General features: G+C 39.6%; 1 protein-coding gene across 3 annotated transcripts in view; it reads left to right on the forward strand.

Annotated features, from left to right (window-relative positions):
• The first annotated feature begins 419 nt into the window (after positions 1 to 419).
• Positions 420 to 13,756, forward strand: part of glg1a (golgi glycoprotein 1a) — a 32,821-nt gene continuing 19,484 nt past the window's right edge. For all 3 annotated transcript variants that reach the window (XM_017485494.2, XM_017485495.2, XM_017485496.1), the window contains exon 1: positions 420 to 803. In XM_017485494.2, the coding sequence (XP_017340983.1) occupies positions 486 to 803 (318 nt within the window). In that variant the 5' untranslated portion in view covers positions 420 to 485. The remainder of the gene's footprint in view (positions 804 to 13,756) is intronic.

A 13,756-nucleotide genomic window follows, 5' to 3' on the forward strand; every position in this document is an offset into this window, starting at 1 on the left:
TGTTAATGGTTTTAATGGTTAGCTGATGGTTTGTATTGGTATTTGTAGTGGAAACCATTAGAATGTATGTAATAGTTTCTATTGGGATTTTTTTTTTAAGCAGGGATGGTATACATGTTGATAAAATATTTTACATCTGTGCTGCTATCCTAAGAAGGTTCGTGGGTTGTGTGGTCCCTGCAAAACGTTTTAAAAAAAAAAAAAAATTAAATGAGACAATGATTAAAACTGGCGTTTACGAGGCTACAAGGTGATGTAGACAATATAAACACCGCGACGTGGAACAGTTCGTGTGTAGCTGAAATGAAAAACGTCCCGGTGCGAACAGCCCTTTTAGGTTCATTTGTGCTCAGGAGTCGATTCATTTGACTCCCTCGAGACCGGCGTTCAAAGTGAACCGACTCTTCCGGATCTCTCATCTCTACACACAAATCATTCGCGTCCGGCTGCCGTAGGCTAGCTTACGCGTAGGTGGTTTACCGAAGATGGCGGCGTGTAGACGTGTGCAGCTTGTTTTATTGCTTCTAGCCATCCCTGCGTGCATACGCTCTAGCCAGGGAGCGAAATCACAGAGCATTCACGCTGATGTAAATGTCGGAGATAATGCCAACGATGGTAAAAATGCCGGAGGTGCTCTGACCGAGCCGAAGGCTGGAGCAGCGGCCTCTCAGTCCCGCCGCAGCTCCACCGGCTGGAAGCTGGCTGAAGAGGAGGCCTGCCGCGAGGACGTGACCAGACTGTGCTCCAAACATTCATGGAACAACAACCTGGCCGTGCTGGAGTGTCTGCAGGATCGGAAAGAGGTCAGGAGAGCACCGTGTCGCTTGCTATAATAGTTTGGGCGTGCCAGTAGAAATACAGCAGGCTGGCTGTGTTATCTGCGCAGCTCTTGAGTTAGCACAGCTGGCGTAGGAAGATGTTTCTCCACTCTAACATAACTAGCTAGCACTTGAACCAGATCTGGAGCAGGGTATGCGTGCGATATCATGTTAGTCTTTATAAATCATCCAGTAGCTAACATAAGCTGAATAGCAGTTCAGTTACTGAGTGCTGCTAACATCAGCTAAGCTTTTCTTTTCAGCGTTAAATATAAAACTTCCTCTTTCTAGCTGTTACCGAGTACTAACCAGGGCAGCTCATTTTATTGTAGCACCTTTTTATACATTAACGCCTGATAACCTTTTAGTGTTAATCTGTGAATATTTTAGTTGAACTTTGTTGCTGTGTTGCTAGGCGAAGAGCTGAAATATTAGCACCCGGAAACTTGGGAGAGTTCTCAAGCTAAGGTAGTAGTTCAGCATGAAGTTATAACTGCACAATCCTAGTTTCAGCTAGGATACTAACAATGATAAAATATATAAATATAAAGTTAAGGAGAGTTGTTGCATAGGTAGAATGTCCACCCTTTTGCAGATTTGTTATTTTAACGAGTGTTTTTGAGGTAGAAGAGAGTATGGTTCACTAGGGTGCTTTTCTGGCTTACTTGGACTCCAACAACAGCTAATAAATAATTTTGCTTTAAATTGGTGGGACTCAATCAAACCCCTTCTTACTTTAAACCATGTTCATTGTGGAGAAAAGTTGTGGGCAAATCCAGAGCTGAATCAGTGTGTTCTCTGTGCCCTTTTCGTGCGTTCCTGCAGTCCATGATAAAGTTCGTATTGTTAGCTGTTTACAGCTCAACACTGCCAAGGTCCAATGTGACTTCTGTTAAGAATACAGACATGCTCCCAATGAACAGACACTGCATTATACACACTGTTTTGGTTTTGTTGGAGAAATCTCTCTTGGACAGAGAAGCAGGGAGAGAGAAGTAAAGAACCGATGAACAGTTATTAAACCGTGGTGGATGGGGAAATCAAAATGGAAGTTTTGTGGTTTTTAGTATGAACGTGTTCGCTTAAGGTTGTATATAAGCTTGTGCGCTCCAAAACAATGACAGAATTTGTATTTAGAAGATATATTTGTTAAAAATGTACAGCCTCTCTCTACCATCGATACAGATCAACAGTTCTGATGACATCATTCTGCACTTCAGCGCCTCGTCAGATCTTCTGTCCAATCAAATGCTGTCTAGAATCTGAATAGTCCCGCCCACAACATTTATTAAAAATTGTCAAATAAAATAATAATGTTGTGCGAGAGAAATCATATCAGCAAGCATGGGTCGTAAATGTGTCTTAGGAGGTTTGCTATTTAGTTTTCCAACTCTAAGTTGGCTCGAATTCATTCAATTTGAAGAAAGAAGTATTTGTGTCAGCTCACGGCTTTGTATCCGGTGGGATCGCGTCCATGGTACTGACTAGAGGTCGACCGAATGATTTTTGCAGATTAATCAGCACAGATAACCGATTGCTGAAACTATCAGTTATTGGCAAAAATCCACACCGATAGCTTTTTCCAGTTGCGGAGCGGCTGGGAAGGGTTCGCTGTCATTATACAGGATGAGAGCGTCCTCGAGAGGTGAAATAAAAACTCAGGAATTTTGTTCTTTGGAGTGTTACTTTTTGGTTCAGTTTGGCTGTATATCTTATTTACTTAAATATATATTAATAGCTAATATAATTCATATTTATATATTTTTTATTTTCATGCTATGAATGTTTTTTGTATTAAAGCTCAGCAGTATTTAAATTATTTAAATTTAAATTATGTTTTCATTCGTTATAAAAACTATTGGTTGGTTAAGGCGAGACACCGCAGACAAAAGAGGCATTTTTATGCATAGTGGTCAGTTTTCAGATTTTGGTATACTTTGCCTCTATAACATGTCTTTCTTAACACTTATACCATCAGTGTTAACAACTTTAGTGTGACAAAGTTCACATTAAAATGTTTATTTTTAGGCATTTGGTGTTCTTACGTCTGTCGATTTCACCTGAACTTTGTCATAAGTTATCACTTTTCAGCCAGATATATCCCCGCGATCTCTCTGGGGAAACAGCTAGTATTTGGTATCATTGGAAAGCTCATTTCCTCTAGCGTCATGATGACCGGTCTAAACATGGTCCTTTCCTTTCTAGAGCTCCCCAACAGTGGCTATGTTTTCAATCCGAATGCATTCAATCCGAGTGCAGATCTGTTTATATGTACCCTAAACATTGCAATCCGATTCAAATATTCGTTTATATGTGCATTATATGTATTCCGAACAAAGCTACTGCGCACACGTACAGCGGTTGTCGTCATGCCAACCATACGATAGCGGAGAAAGAAAGCCATGGACGTGACACCAAATGACCTAATTGGATTTGTTTTGTTTCGTTGACAAACATGTCAGCAACGTTTTTTCCCCAAATCTTACTCACTTTAATTTGTTCTACTGAACGTCTGAATCCTCAAACACGTCTTTGAAGAGATCGTTATTATGAACTTTTCTTCCGTCCAGTCTCTCGACAATCTTTTTATCTTTTAGTATGTTCAACAAATATTTTGTCTCCTCCATCAACCAGTTCTTTCCACCGGACAGCATATTTAAGACGTAAGACGTGAACATGCGCATCGTTGTACTGCACATGTGCACAAGGTATTTTTGAATCGGATTGAGAAAATAATAGGATTCAGGCGTTTACATGGTCATCTTTTTTCTCTCGATCGGATCAGACAAGGAATACACCACCCCTTCTGATCCAATCGAAATTTTATTCGGATAGAGCTCGATCGGATCGATAATGATGTTTACATGCAGGCTTTTCAGTCCGATTGAGCCGTCAATCGTATTACTACCGGATTATTTGGTTGTGTATAACGTAGCCAGTGAGAAACTACAGGTTGATCTAAACCAGGAGACGGAATTTCATTGGCTAAGGAAAGTTCATGTCTGGCAATGTGATTCGCCGACATGTCACATGATGTACTCTGCCAGCTTACAACAGAGATATCAGTGCAGAAAAAAGAGATGGGGAAACGCAGAAATTCAGTGCAAGAGCATTAAAAAACGGATGTAAGCAGCAATCCATCGCTCGAATAAGTAAGGAAAGTACATGTAAAAAGACACAAATGAGAACACAAACGTCACGATGAATAATGATAGGAATATTTCTGTCTATAATATAATTCACACAAAAAAGTCCAAATCTCAATTTGTGTAGAATTTACATAAACCATACTTTCCATGTTCATTCTGAGTTATATTCTGAAGATTCCTACAGAAGGATTTGTTCACATGATGTTTGTCTGATTTTACACACCATTTTGTACTAAAAACATGGTGAAAATCAAGTTTTAATACATGTGTGTAGTATTTTGAAATTTTATAAATGAAGAGGAAAAAGAGAGCGAGAGATCCAAAATCTGTTCTGTCAAAACTTTTAACTCGTGTTGTTAAAATGAAACAAAGATTTTAAATCTGTTTTCAAATACCTAGAGTTTTGTTTTTTAAATTTATGTAAATAAGCACACATTTAATGAGAGCGTATCTTATTTGCACTTGGGTGCAGTGGTGGCTTGGTGGTTAAGGCTCTGGGTTATTAATTGGAAGGTCTGGGTTAAGCCCCAGCACTGCCGAGCTGCCACTGTTGGGCCCTTAACCCTCTCTGTTCCAGGGGCGCTGTATCATGGCTGACCCTGCGCTCTGACCCCAACCTCCTAACAAGCTGGGATATGCAAAGAAAAGAATTTCACTGTACTGTAACGTAAATGTGACTAATAAAGACTCATTATTATATCTAAACATGTTGTTTTTTTCCCCCCAGAAAACTTGTAATGCAAAAAAATGGTATATAATTTATTGGTAAAATTTCATGATAATATCTTCACACTGAAAATTTTCACCTCTTCACCTGCAGTGTCTCGCTTTAATCGGTTATCAGCAGGTACTGCCCAACTTCGTTATCGGTAAAATCCACTATCGGTCGACCTCTAGTTCTAACCGTCAACTACAGCTTAGCACGGGCTGTGAGGTAAGCTAAATGCTATCGGCTATATAAAAAGCAGGAGGAGCCACTTGCTATGTTATTCCCTGACGTCCTGTTTCAGGAAATGATGTCAACACGTCGAATACCGCGGTGACGTTAAAGTTCTGGGTATTGGTTAATATGTCCAAAATGTTGGTGTTACTGACATGTGAAGATTCCTTCACCATCTTTTCCTGTCTGAACAGAGCTAGTCATTTTGTGCTTATTTTCGGTGCTTTGTGAAACGGAGCCGAGTGCGCTATAAAAAGACGGGGTTGCTTTAATGAGAGACTTCGCTACGGGCCGAGCGAGTTTCAGAGGCGGTTTGATGTTGGCAGTATTATGGAATGAGGGGTCGCCCTTTTTGGAAGACTTTTTCCAGTCGTGACAAGAATATGTATTTTATTATCAAGGCAGTTGAGGGAGTGGTTCATATTCCATCATGTCTTTGGCACTGGGCCTCACGGGCTCACTATTCGCACTGATCATGATCATCTTTTAGTCTTCCAAAGCTTTGCTTAAATTTGCCATTGCACTTGTCATTGCTGAAATACAACGCAGTAGCCTTTGACAATTCGACAGTTACTGAAACTACTACATGTACAGTCAGTTGCAAGGAGATTCCTATCTATATTTGTATAACAGTAATGCTTTATTAATTATTACACAGTCTTGACAAATATCAACTCCACCTCATGACCATTGCTGGAGTGAACTCAAAAGGTTTGAATGTGAAGGAGATTAAAAACAGTGTGCAGTGAGGTGGTACTCCTCAGGGTCTTCCTCTGGTACTCCTCAGGGTCTTCTTCTCAGTCTGAATGCGAGTTAAGTAGTGCATGACCGTCCTCGATGCTTTTGCTGCCTGTTCTGTGTGTCGAGGGTCTGTTTGAGTTTGTTCTCAGCTGTTCAAAGAAAGACTCCTGTGAGGCCGAATGAAGAAGAAGAAAACAGATTGTAGGAGTTACTCGTTGTTATGTGAGAGATATTCTGAGGATTCCAGGGCAGGATTTCCTACAGCTGTATTTAGCTAAGGTGACGTGCTTAAGAAATTAGAAACGAACACCCAAGCTACAGTTCAGGGGTTTTTTTTGTTTTTGTTTGTTAGTCTGTCATTGTTCACCACATAATTGACTTGGTGCAGCTCAAAGGTTTCTGTTTGATTTGGAAGACAATGAGAAGCTTGCAGTAATGTTTAACATTGTCTGGTCTGTGTACCAGTTCTAGTTCTTCTGGTTATTCGCATTGAATATTTGTTAAAGGGTTCTCCTTTTTTTTTCATAGTCCGCAATTAGTTTTGACGGTTCCTTACACCCCCTGGGAATTCGTCACCTGAGTTAAGGATTTGTTTGTGGGGAAAATCATTAGATTATTTTTTTTTTAGCATGTCCCATGATGATACTATAATAGCTAGTTATTCTGAACATGTTTTGAAGGACACATTGAGTGAAACCATGCTGTGGCCTCAATGCACATACTCAAATATGCAAATTTGCAACATAAAGTCCTAGTGCGGTTCTCAATCCGCTCCCTAGGTGGTGAGTCTGTATCTCGTGTACACGAGTTCGGGCACTGGTAAGGGCCCTGGCTCACTACATATTGGAACACTGATGACTTTCCGTCGAAATGACTACGTACTCGTGTTGTAAAACGTCACCACTTGGATTTATCAACAGCAGGCAGGACCGGTATCTTTCTGACATTGTCCTGTAAACGTGTTCACTTAATCACACATGTTTCTGCCATGGTACTTCAAGCTGGATCATAGGCTAGTTAGTGGATTTAAAAAAAAAATAATAATTTTTTTTAAATAATTCATTAAACACTTAAGTCGTTACACTCAAACAAACCGTATATAGAACGTCAAATAGAGTTAAAAATCGCTAATGTAAGTAATCATTTGAGAGCTACAACAACGATAAGCTGCTAATGTTTGTAGTTTGCTGAGAGTTTGTCCATCTCTTTTATTTTTCCAGAGCTGAAAGGCTTCAGAAAACATGAGGTCATTTCCAGTAAGGGAACATCGTGAGCATCAGCGCTCCCTGGTTTTTGCGGTGCATTGTGGGATTTTTTTTTTTTTATGAGCGAATGTGGAAGGATTTTGCGATTGAGACAGCTCTTAAAATGGCCGCCTCCCTGATCAGTGTCCTGATTACTGAACTAGGGAGCTGAATGAGACGCACCCCTGGTTCCTCCTCCTAGCTTGTTCAACCTGAATTAATCTCATGTTTTAAGCATTTGAGCATCTTTCATAGTCCTGTCCATTCTTTGTGCTTATTGGAATGTATAGAAAAGCTAGCGTATATCTCCCTCTGAGCCATGCCTTACATTAATCAATTCAATTCAATTTAATTTGTATAGCACTTTTTACAATAGACATTGTCTCAAAGCAGCTTTACAGAAATATAATCACACTCTTCTCCTTATTAATAAATCACATGCTGCCAGTGGAGAATTTTCTGCTGTGTCTCAGTGCTGTAATAATTAACGTGGTTTATTAATTCCTCAAGACATTTACTTATAGATGCCTTAAGATTGTCATTATTACCACGCTGAGCCCAGAGACCTCTGCTGCTGCTGAATGGCGCCTCTTTAAACCCCACGTCGTCTTTGTGACAGGCTGTGGCAGTTGTTTCAGATGCAAGAGAAATGGGGAGGAGTTGGTGATAAGTTTGCAACAAGGATTGTTCCTTTGGTCATGACATGCCAATGAATTTCTTACAGAAGCATTATTATTGTGCTTATGTTTTCCCCTTGCTTTCCCACACAAATCGATGTATTATCGAACTGGATTCAGGGATCTGCTGCACATTACAGCAGAGGAATTTGATTCCTTTCCTCTCATTGGCTGTTTCTCAGTGCTGTTCTTCCTACTTGTCGTGGAGGTGCTCAGACTGTGAGTGCAGAGAAAATCAAGCATGCGTGAAAACCCTGGAGCCTCAGTAGCTGCTTGCAGACTGAGAAAATCGTGCTCACACTACACGAGCAGTCACCACGGAAACATGCAGCTAGTTGTCACCAAGCTGCGAGCCCCAACGTCAGTCCATGATTGGGAAATTGCTGCTGAAATTAGATTTAAGAATACTTATACATTTACAGGAGAGCTTCTGCATAGACCAGTGCGATTTACCGATGCATTGAAGTAAACGTATCCTCAGACTAGTACACGTAGGCTAATGATAAGGCAAAAAATAAAACAACTAGAGGTATAATCTATAGCTTCAAGCTCTCGTTCTGTCCTACAACATTGTATTTATGCCTATTACGTTCTGTATGTTAATGGTTTAGCCATTTCTATGTTACAGTTACTTTGTCATATCGGGAAGTACTTCATCTAATAATGTGCCTTAATAGAGAGTCATAGCCAGAGCAAATCCCATAACACAATCTTACAGGAATAGTGCTTTTTTGTGTGTGCATTTTTCCTTTGCAAAACCTCACTCAGAGCAGTGCAAACGTTCTTACCAACAGCACCAGCATCGAGTGTGAAAAACTGTAGATTACCCTAGAAACCTCTAGAAAATCTGATACCTGGTTATTAATTGTAAGCTGTCGTAATTGTACAGATGAGATGTGTAGGGTTGCTGGAACTAGGCCTGGGCTATGGGGTGATCATAGGATATCAGCAATGATTGGCATGTGACTGGATGCCAAAGAAGTTTGACCGGCTATAATCACTTACGCAGCATGGGGCAAAAGAATAGAATAGTAGTGCGAAAAGAGCTTCCTGGAGCACATCTTGTCTAGATATGCAATAAAATGGCTCACGCCACAGTGCAGCATAACCATAACGTCATGACCAAAAAAAAGCACTGAATGCAGTGCAAAAATCACGCACCGATTTCAGATTACTGTGGGGTGGTTTGTCCGTTTTCAGCCAGAGACAATCCGGTCTCAGTTTCATAAACAGCTCGAGTGGGGAGAGAAGGCAAGAAAACCACGATGGGTTTGAGTGTCTGATCTGGAGCAGGGCAGAAAGAAGGAGATAGGCTCGTGCGGACTGACGACTTTATTAGCTGCTGGAGCGTTTGGTAAAAACAATTCTTTCAGCAGCTCCTTTGTTACACCAGTGAAGTTATGCATGCGGTTTATGAGCATGCAAATATCCGTGTCACTGTGACCATCCATTGTGTGAACACGTAATGCTTTTAAAGCCACAACCAGGTCCGGCCTTCTCATCTTTCGGACCTGACTGCGTTCCTGATCTACGCAAATTGAGGGCCCTTTCACACTCCGCAATAAAGCGACGCGAACAGTGCTTTCACACCGAATGATTGATCGCCTTCAGCTAATTCATGCCTGCACGATAGGTGGTGCTGACCGAGAATGCATTTTACACCTGCACACTAGGTGGCGCAACTCAATATTCAGCTGATCGGCCTATCGTCTTTGACCACCAAGAAGAAGAATCACTTAAACGTTGGTGCGTAGCACCACAAGACAAACTATTAAGAAGCACAGAAACTAACTTTTCTAATTTTATGTGTTTTCTACCCAGTAAGGGAGGCAGAAAGTTTTTTGTGTCTTTTGAACAGCACCATAGAGCTGTTTTGAATGAAATAATGTGAAATATAATGCAGTAACACAGTAGTGGGACAAAACCCCAGTTTAATGCCCGAGACCTTCCCACTTTTTTTGCTGTGGAAGAACTTTAATAAATAAAGTGACAGTTCAGTTCTTACTCTCCCGTTATATTTATTACTGACTACGTTTACCTGGACAGCAGTAATCTAATTGTGTGCAAAGCTAGATTCTTTATGGTGTACATGAATATGGGAGCGGAGAAGGTTTTTTTTGTTTGTTTGTTTGTTTTTGTTTTTAATCAAACCTTCTTGTATAACAGAAAATCTATACAATTAAACCCTAACAATAATTTAAGTTGTTATTAAACAAAGAAAAAAAATCAGTAACATGTTAAAGCATTCTATTAAGTAGATATTTATTTACATTTTATGGAAGGAGCCTCCACTGTAACACTACCCAGTTGTTGATTAGTTTCCTGTAGCATGCCCTGTAATGCTTTATTCTGTATATATAACAGTTAAGTATTTGGAGTTGGAATGTAGCTGTGAGTAAATCTTAGCATACGAATGGACTGAGAGAAAAGTGTCCTTTAAGTCTACTGAAATGTGGAAGCTGGTAATTTGGAGAAGAGACCTGTTCCACTTTCTAGCCTTTACAAGTTTCATTGGCAGAGAGCAACAGTGGAAGTCTTTCTGCATGGTGTCCAGGTGGAGAATTGTGTGTTTAGTTTGAACAAATGTTTGCTCAGTTCAGTTGAATGAGTGGTTATTATTTAACCTACGTGTCATAGGTTTGAAATGCTCATTCTTTATTTTTATTTATTTTCCACACTTTAGAATGATGATAAAGTCATCAAAACTCTGGAGTAACACCAGTGGAGCTATGGGAATTATGTTGTGATAAAAAAATGCAAAATAAATTAATATTTTAGTATTTTAGCATCTTCAAAGTAGACGCCCTTTTTGCTAGAATCTCCAGAAATGTATTCTTGGCATTTTCTCAATCGATTTCTTGAGGAATCTCTCCGAGATGCGTTTTAAACAGTATTAAAGAAGTTTATTGGCTGCTTTTCGGAATATTTAGCTTCAAGTCATCCATTTTAAAAAAATAAATAAATAAAATTTGTAAATAAAATGTTAATTTTCTAATGAAAGTAGTGAATATGTTGGCACAATTATATTTTTGTCTACAACACCGATTTCAAACATTTAATCATACATCTTCAGATCAAAAGGTTTTTAAGCTCATGAGAAACATTTCAGTCAAGTGTCCGCAAACTTTTGACCGGTAGTGTACATCACTGCTTCTGTCTGAAGACATACTGTAAATGGGAGAGAGGGAGTGCCACAAGACTGATGACTATTAAATGTGCATGTGTGCAGATGAAGGACATTGAAATTGAAAATAAATATGTTCAATAGGAAATCAGTTAGCTACAGTGCCCTCCACTAATATTGGCACCCTTGGTAAATATGAGCAAAGAAGGCTGTGAAAAATTGTCTTTATTGTTTAACCTTTTGATCTTTTTTTTCAAAACATTCACAAATAGTTTGCTCTCATGAATATCAACAGTTGCTAACAAAAAAATCTTTGTTAAATATAGGTGTGCAACAATTATTGGTACCCTTTTAGTCAATACTTTGTGCTACCTCCCTTTGCCAAGATAACAGCTCTGAGTCTTCTCCTATAATGCCTGATGAGGTTGGAGAATACATGTCAAGGGATCTGAGATCATTCCTCCATACAGAATCTCTCCAGATCCTTCAAATTTCGAGGTTCATGCTGGTGGACTCTTCTCTTCAGTTCACCCCACAGGTTTTCTATGGGTTTCAAGTCAAGGGACTGGGATGGCCATGGCAGGACCTTGATTTTGTGGTCAGTAAACCATTTTTGTGTTGATTTTGATGTCATGGTCAAAAGTTTGCGATCACCAACAATTTCATGCAATTTTTCGCACTTAATTAGGTTTAGCTCTGTTTGGGCTAGCTATTGGGCTATTTTGTGTCCGATTGTGCTTCTTTCACCAAATATTGCGTGGTAGTCGTGGCGTCTGATGTGAAAGTTGTGAAGTTGTGTGTTTTTGTTTTTTTTTGTTGTTTTTTTTTAAAATAATAATTTATTGCTTTTCGCTGTAACAAAGCTTGCAAGGTGAGTTGGTCTCTTGTTTCTTTTTGTTTTACTGATCTTGCAATTTGATATGTCGTAATTTTATGCCGAATTAGCGATAATTGACAAACATTGACGTGGGTACTGCACATGCACGCTGAATACTGCTTTTAATGACTCTCTGTTATTGCTTTCTTGTTTGCAGATTTGATCATGGTTCAGGGAAAGGAATTATCGTCAGAGAAGTGTGCGCAAATATTCATTTTGCACAAACAGCAGATGTCTAGTAGGGAAATTGCCAAAAAACTGAACCTGGCGCAGTCCACTGTTGTCGCCACGGTCAAAAAAGCAACTGAAGTATACACACAAATGTATACTGATCGCAAACTTTTGGCCATGACAATGTTTTGGATCATTGTCCTGCTGGAAGATCCAACCATAGCCCATTTTAAGCTTTCTGGCAGAGGCAGTCAGGTTTTCATTTAAAATCTGTTGATATTTGTCCGTGATGCCAGGTATCCTAACAAAATGTCCAGGTCCTCTGGCAGAAAAACAGCCCCAAAACATTAAAGCCACCATATTTAACCGTGGGCATGAGGAACTTTTCCATATGGCTACCTCTCTGTGTGCACCAAAACCACCTCTGGTGTTTATTACCAAAAAGCTCTATTTTGGTTTCATCTGATCATAGAACCCGATCCCATCTGAAGTTCCAGTAGTTTCTGGCAAACTGAAGAAGTTTGTTTTCGGATGAGAGTAGAGGCTTTTTTCTTGAAACCCTTCCAAACAACTTGTGGTGATGTAGGTGACTTCAGATTGTAGTTTTGGAAACTTTCTGATGCAGCTATCTTCTGCAGTTCTCCAGCTGTGATCCTTGGAGATTTTTTGTCCACTCGAACCATCCTCTTCAGTGTGTTGAGACAATATAGACACACGTCCAATTCCATGTTGATTCAAAACATTTCCAGTTGACTGGAACTTGTTAATTATTGCCCTGATGGTGGAAATGGGCATTTTCAATGCTTGTGTTATTTTCTTATAGCCACTTCCCAATTTGTGAAGCTCAACAACCTTTAAGCACATCACAGCTATATTCCTTGGTCTTACCTATTGTTATGAATGACTAAGGAAATTTGGCCTATGTGTTCCCTCATACTTATACCCCTGTGAAACAGGAAGTCATGGTTGAACAGTTTCCTGTTCCTAGTCACCCAGGTGTACTAAAAGAAATGTAAAATCAATAGAAATATACTTCAAATATATTGTTCTCGTATGAATTCATAGGGGTGCCAATAATAATTGTTGCACACCTATATTTAACAAAGATTTTTGGTGGGGGATAAACCTGTTTTGTTTTCACTTGATATCCATGAGAGCAGAGTATTTTTGTGAAGTTTTTAACAAACGATCAAAAGGTTCAATAATAAAGACAAATGTTCACAGCCTTCTTTGTGCATATTTACCACGAGTTCCAATATTAGCGGAGGGCACTGTATGTTCTCTGTTTCACAGGAAGCTAGCTAATGTGATTTTCTGTGGAAAGAGTTTGCTGTTGTACCAGTCGAACATATTTTACTTTTCTCAGACACAGATTATTTTTCCAGTAATTTGCTTATATCTTCTGCCAAATCACACTTTCTGTAGTGGAGTAGAGAACTTCACCCTCACCCTCTGTAGTGTTCTCTTTCTTATCGACAATAGGACAGTATGAATGTGCACAAAGGCAAATGGGTATGACTGAACCCATACACAAAAATGGTTTTAATGCTCAGTACTTCTGATCTTTAACTATGCACTGAAATGGTAATCTCACAAAATAGGTTTTACTGGTAACTAAAGGTTCGGCTACAGTATATTTTGACAGGTATAGCTGCAGTGTAGTAAATATCATGTCAGTTTTGCTCAGGTCTGTTTCACTCATGTGCGTGTCCTTTCTTCTCTGGCTTTCGGCATATTGTTTGGAGGCTTGTTTTCATTGTGCTTAAACAGGTTTGTCGTATTTCATCTTGAAATGTTTTGTGATGCACAGTGTTCATTGTGAAAGTGCAAACCATTTCCATCTCCAACATGTTGTCAGCCATGCTGCTGTGTTGCTGAACAAAATGAGGAGGAAACCCCGCTGTGCAGTAGCAGCAAGCTAGATATGTACGTATCAGCGGGGTTTAGTTTGGCCTATGCAGCGTGCACGCAGGCTACGATTTCATAGATCTATCCCACACTAAAATGATAATGAA

Source organism: Ictalurus punctatus, chromosome 14 (genome assembly GCF_001660625.3).
Source record: "Ictalurus punctatus breed USDA103 chromosome 14, Coco_2.0, whole genome shotgun sequence".
Lineage (NCBI taxonomy): Eukaryota > Metazoa > Chordata > Actinopteri > Siluriformes > Ictaluridae > Ictalurus > Ictalurus punctatus.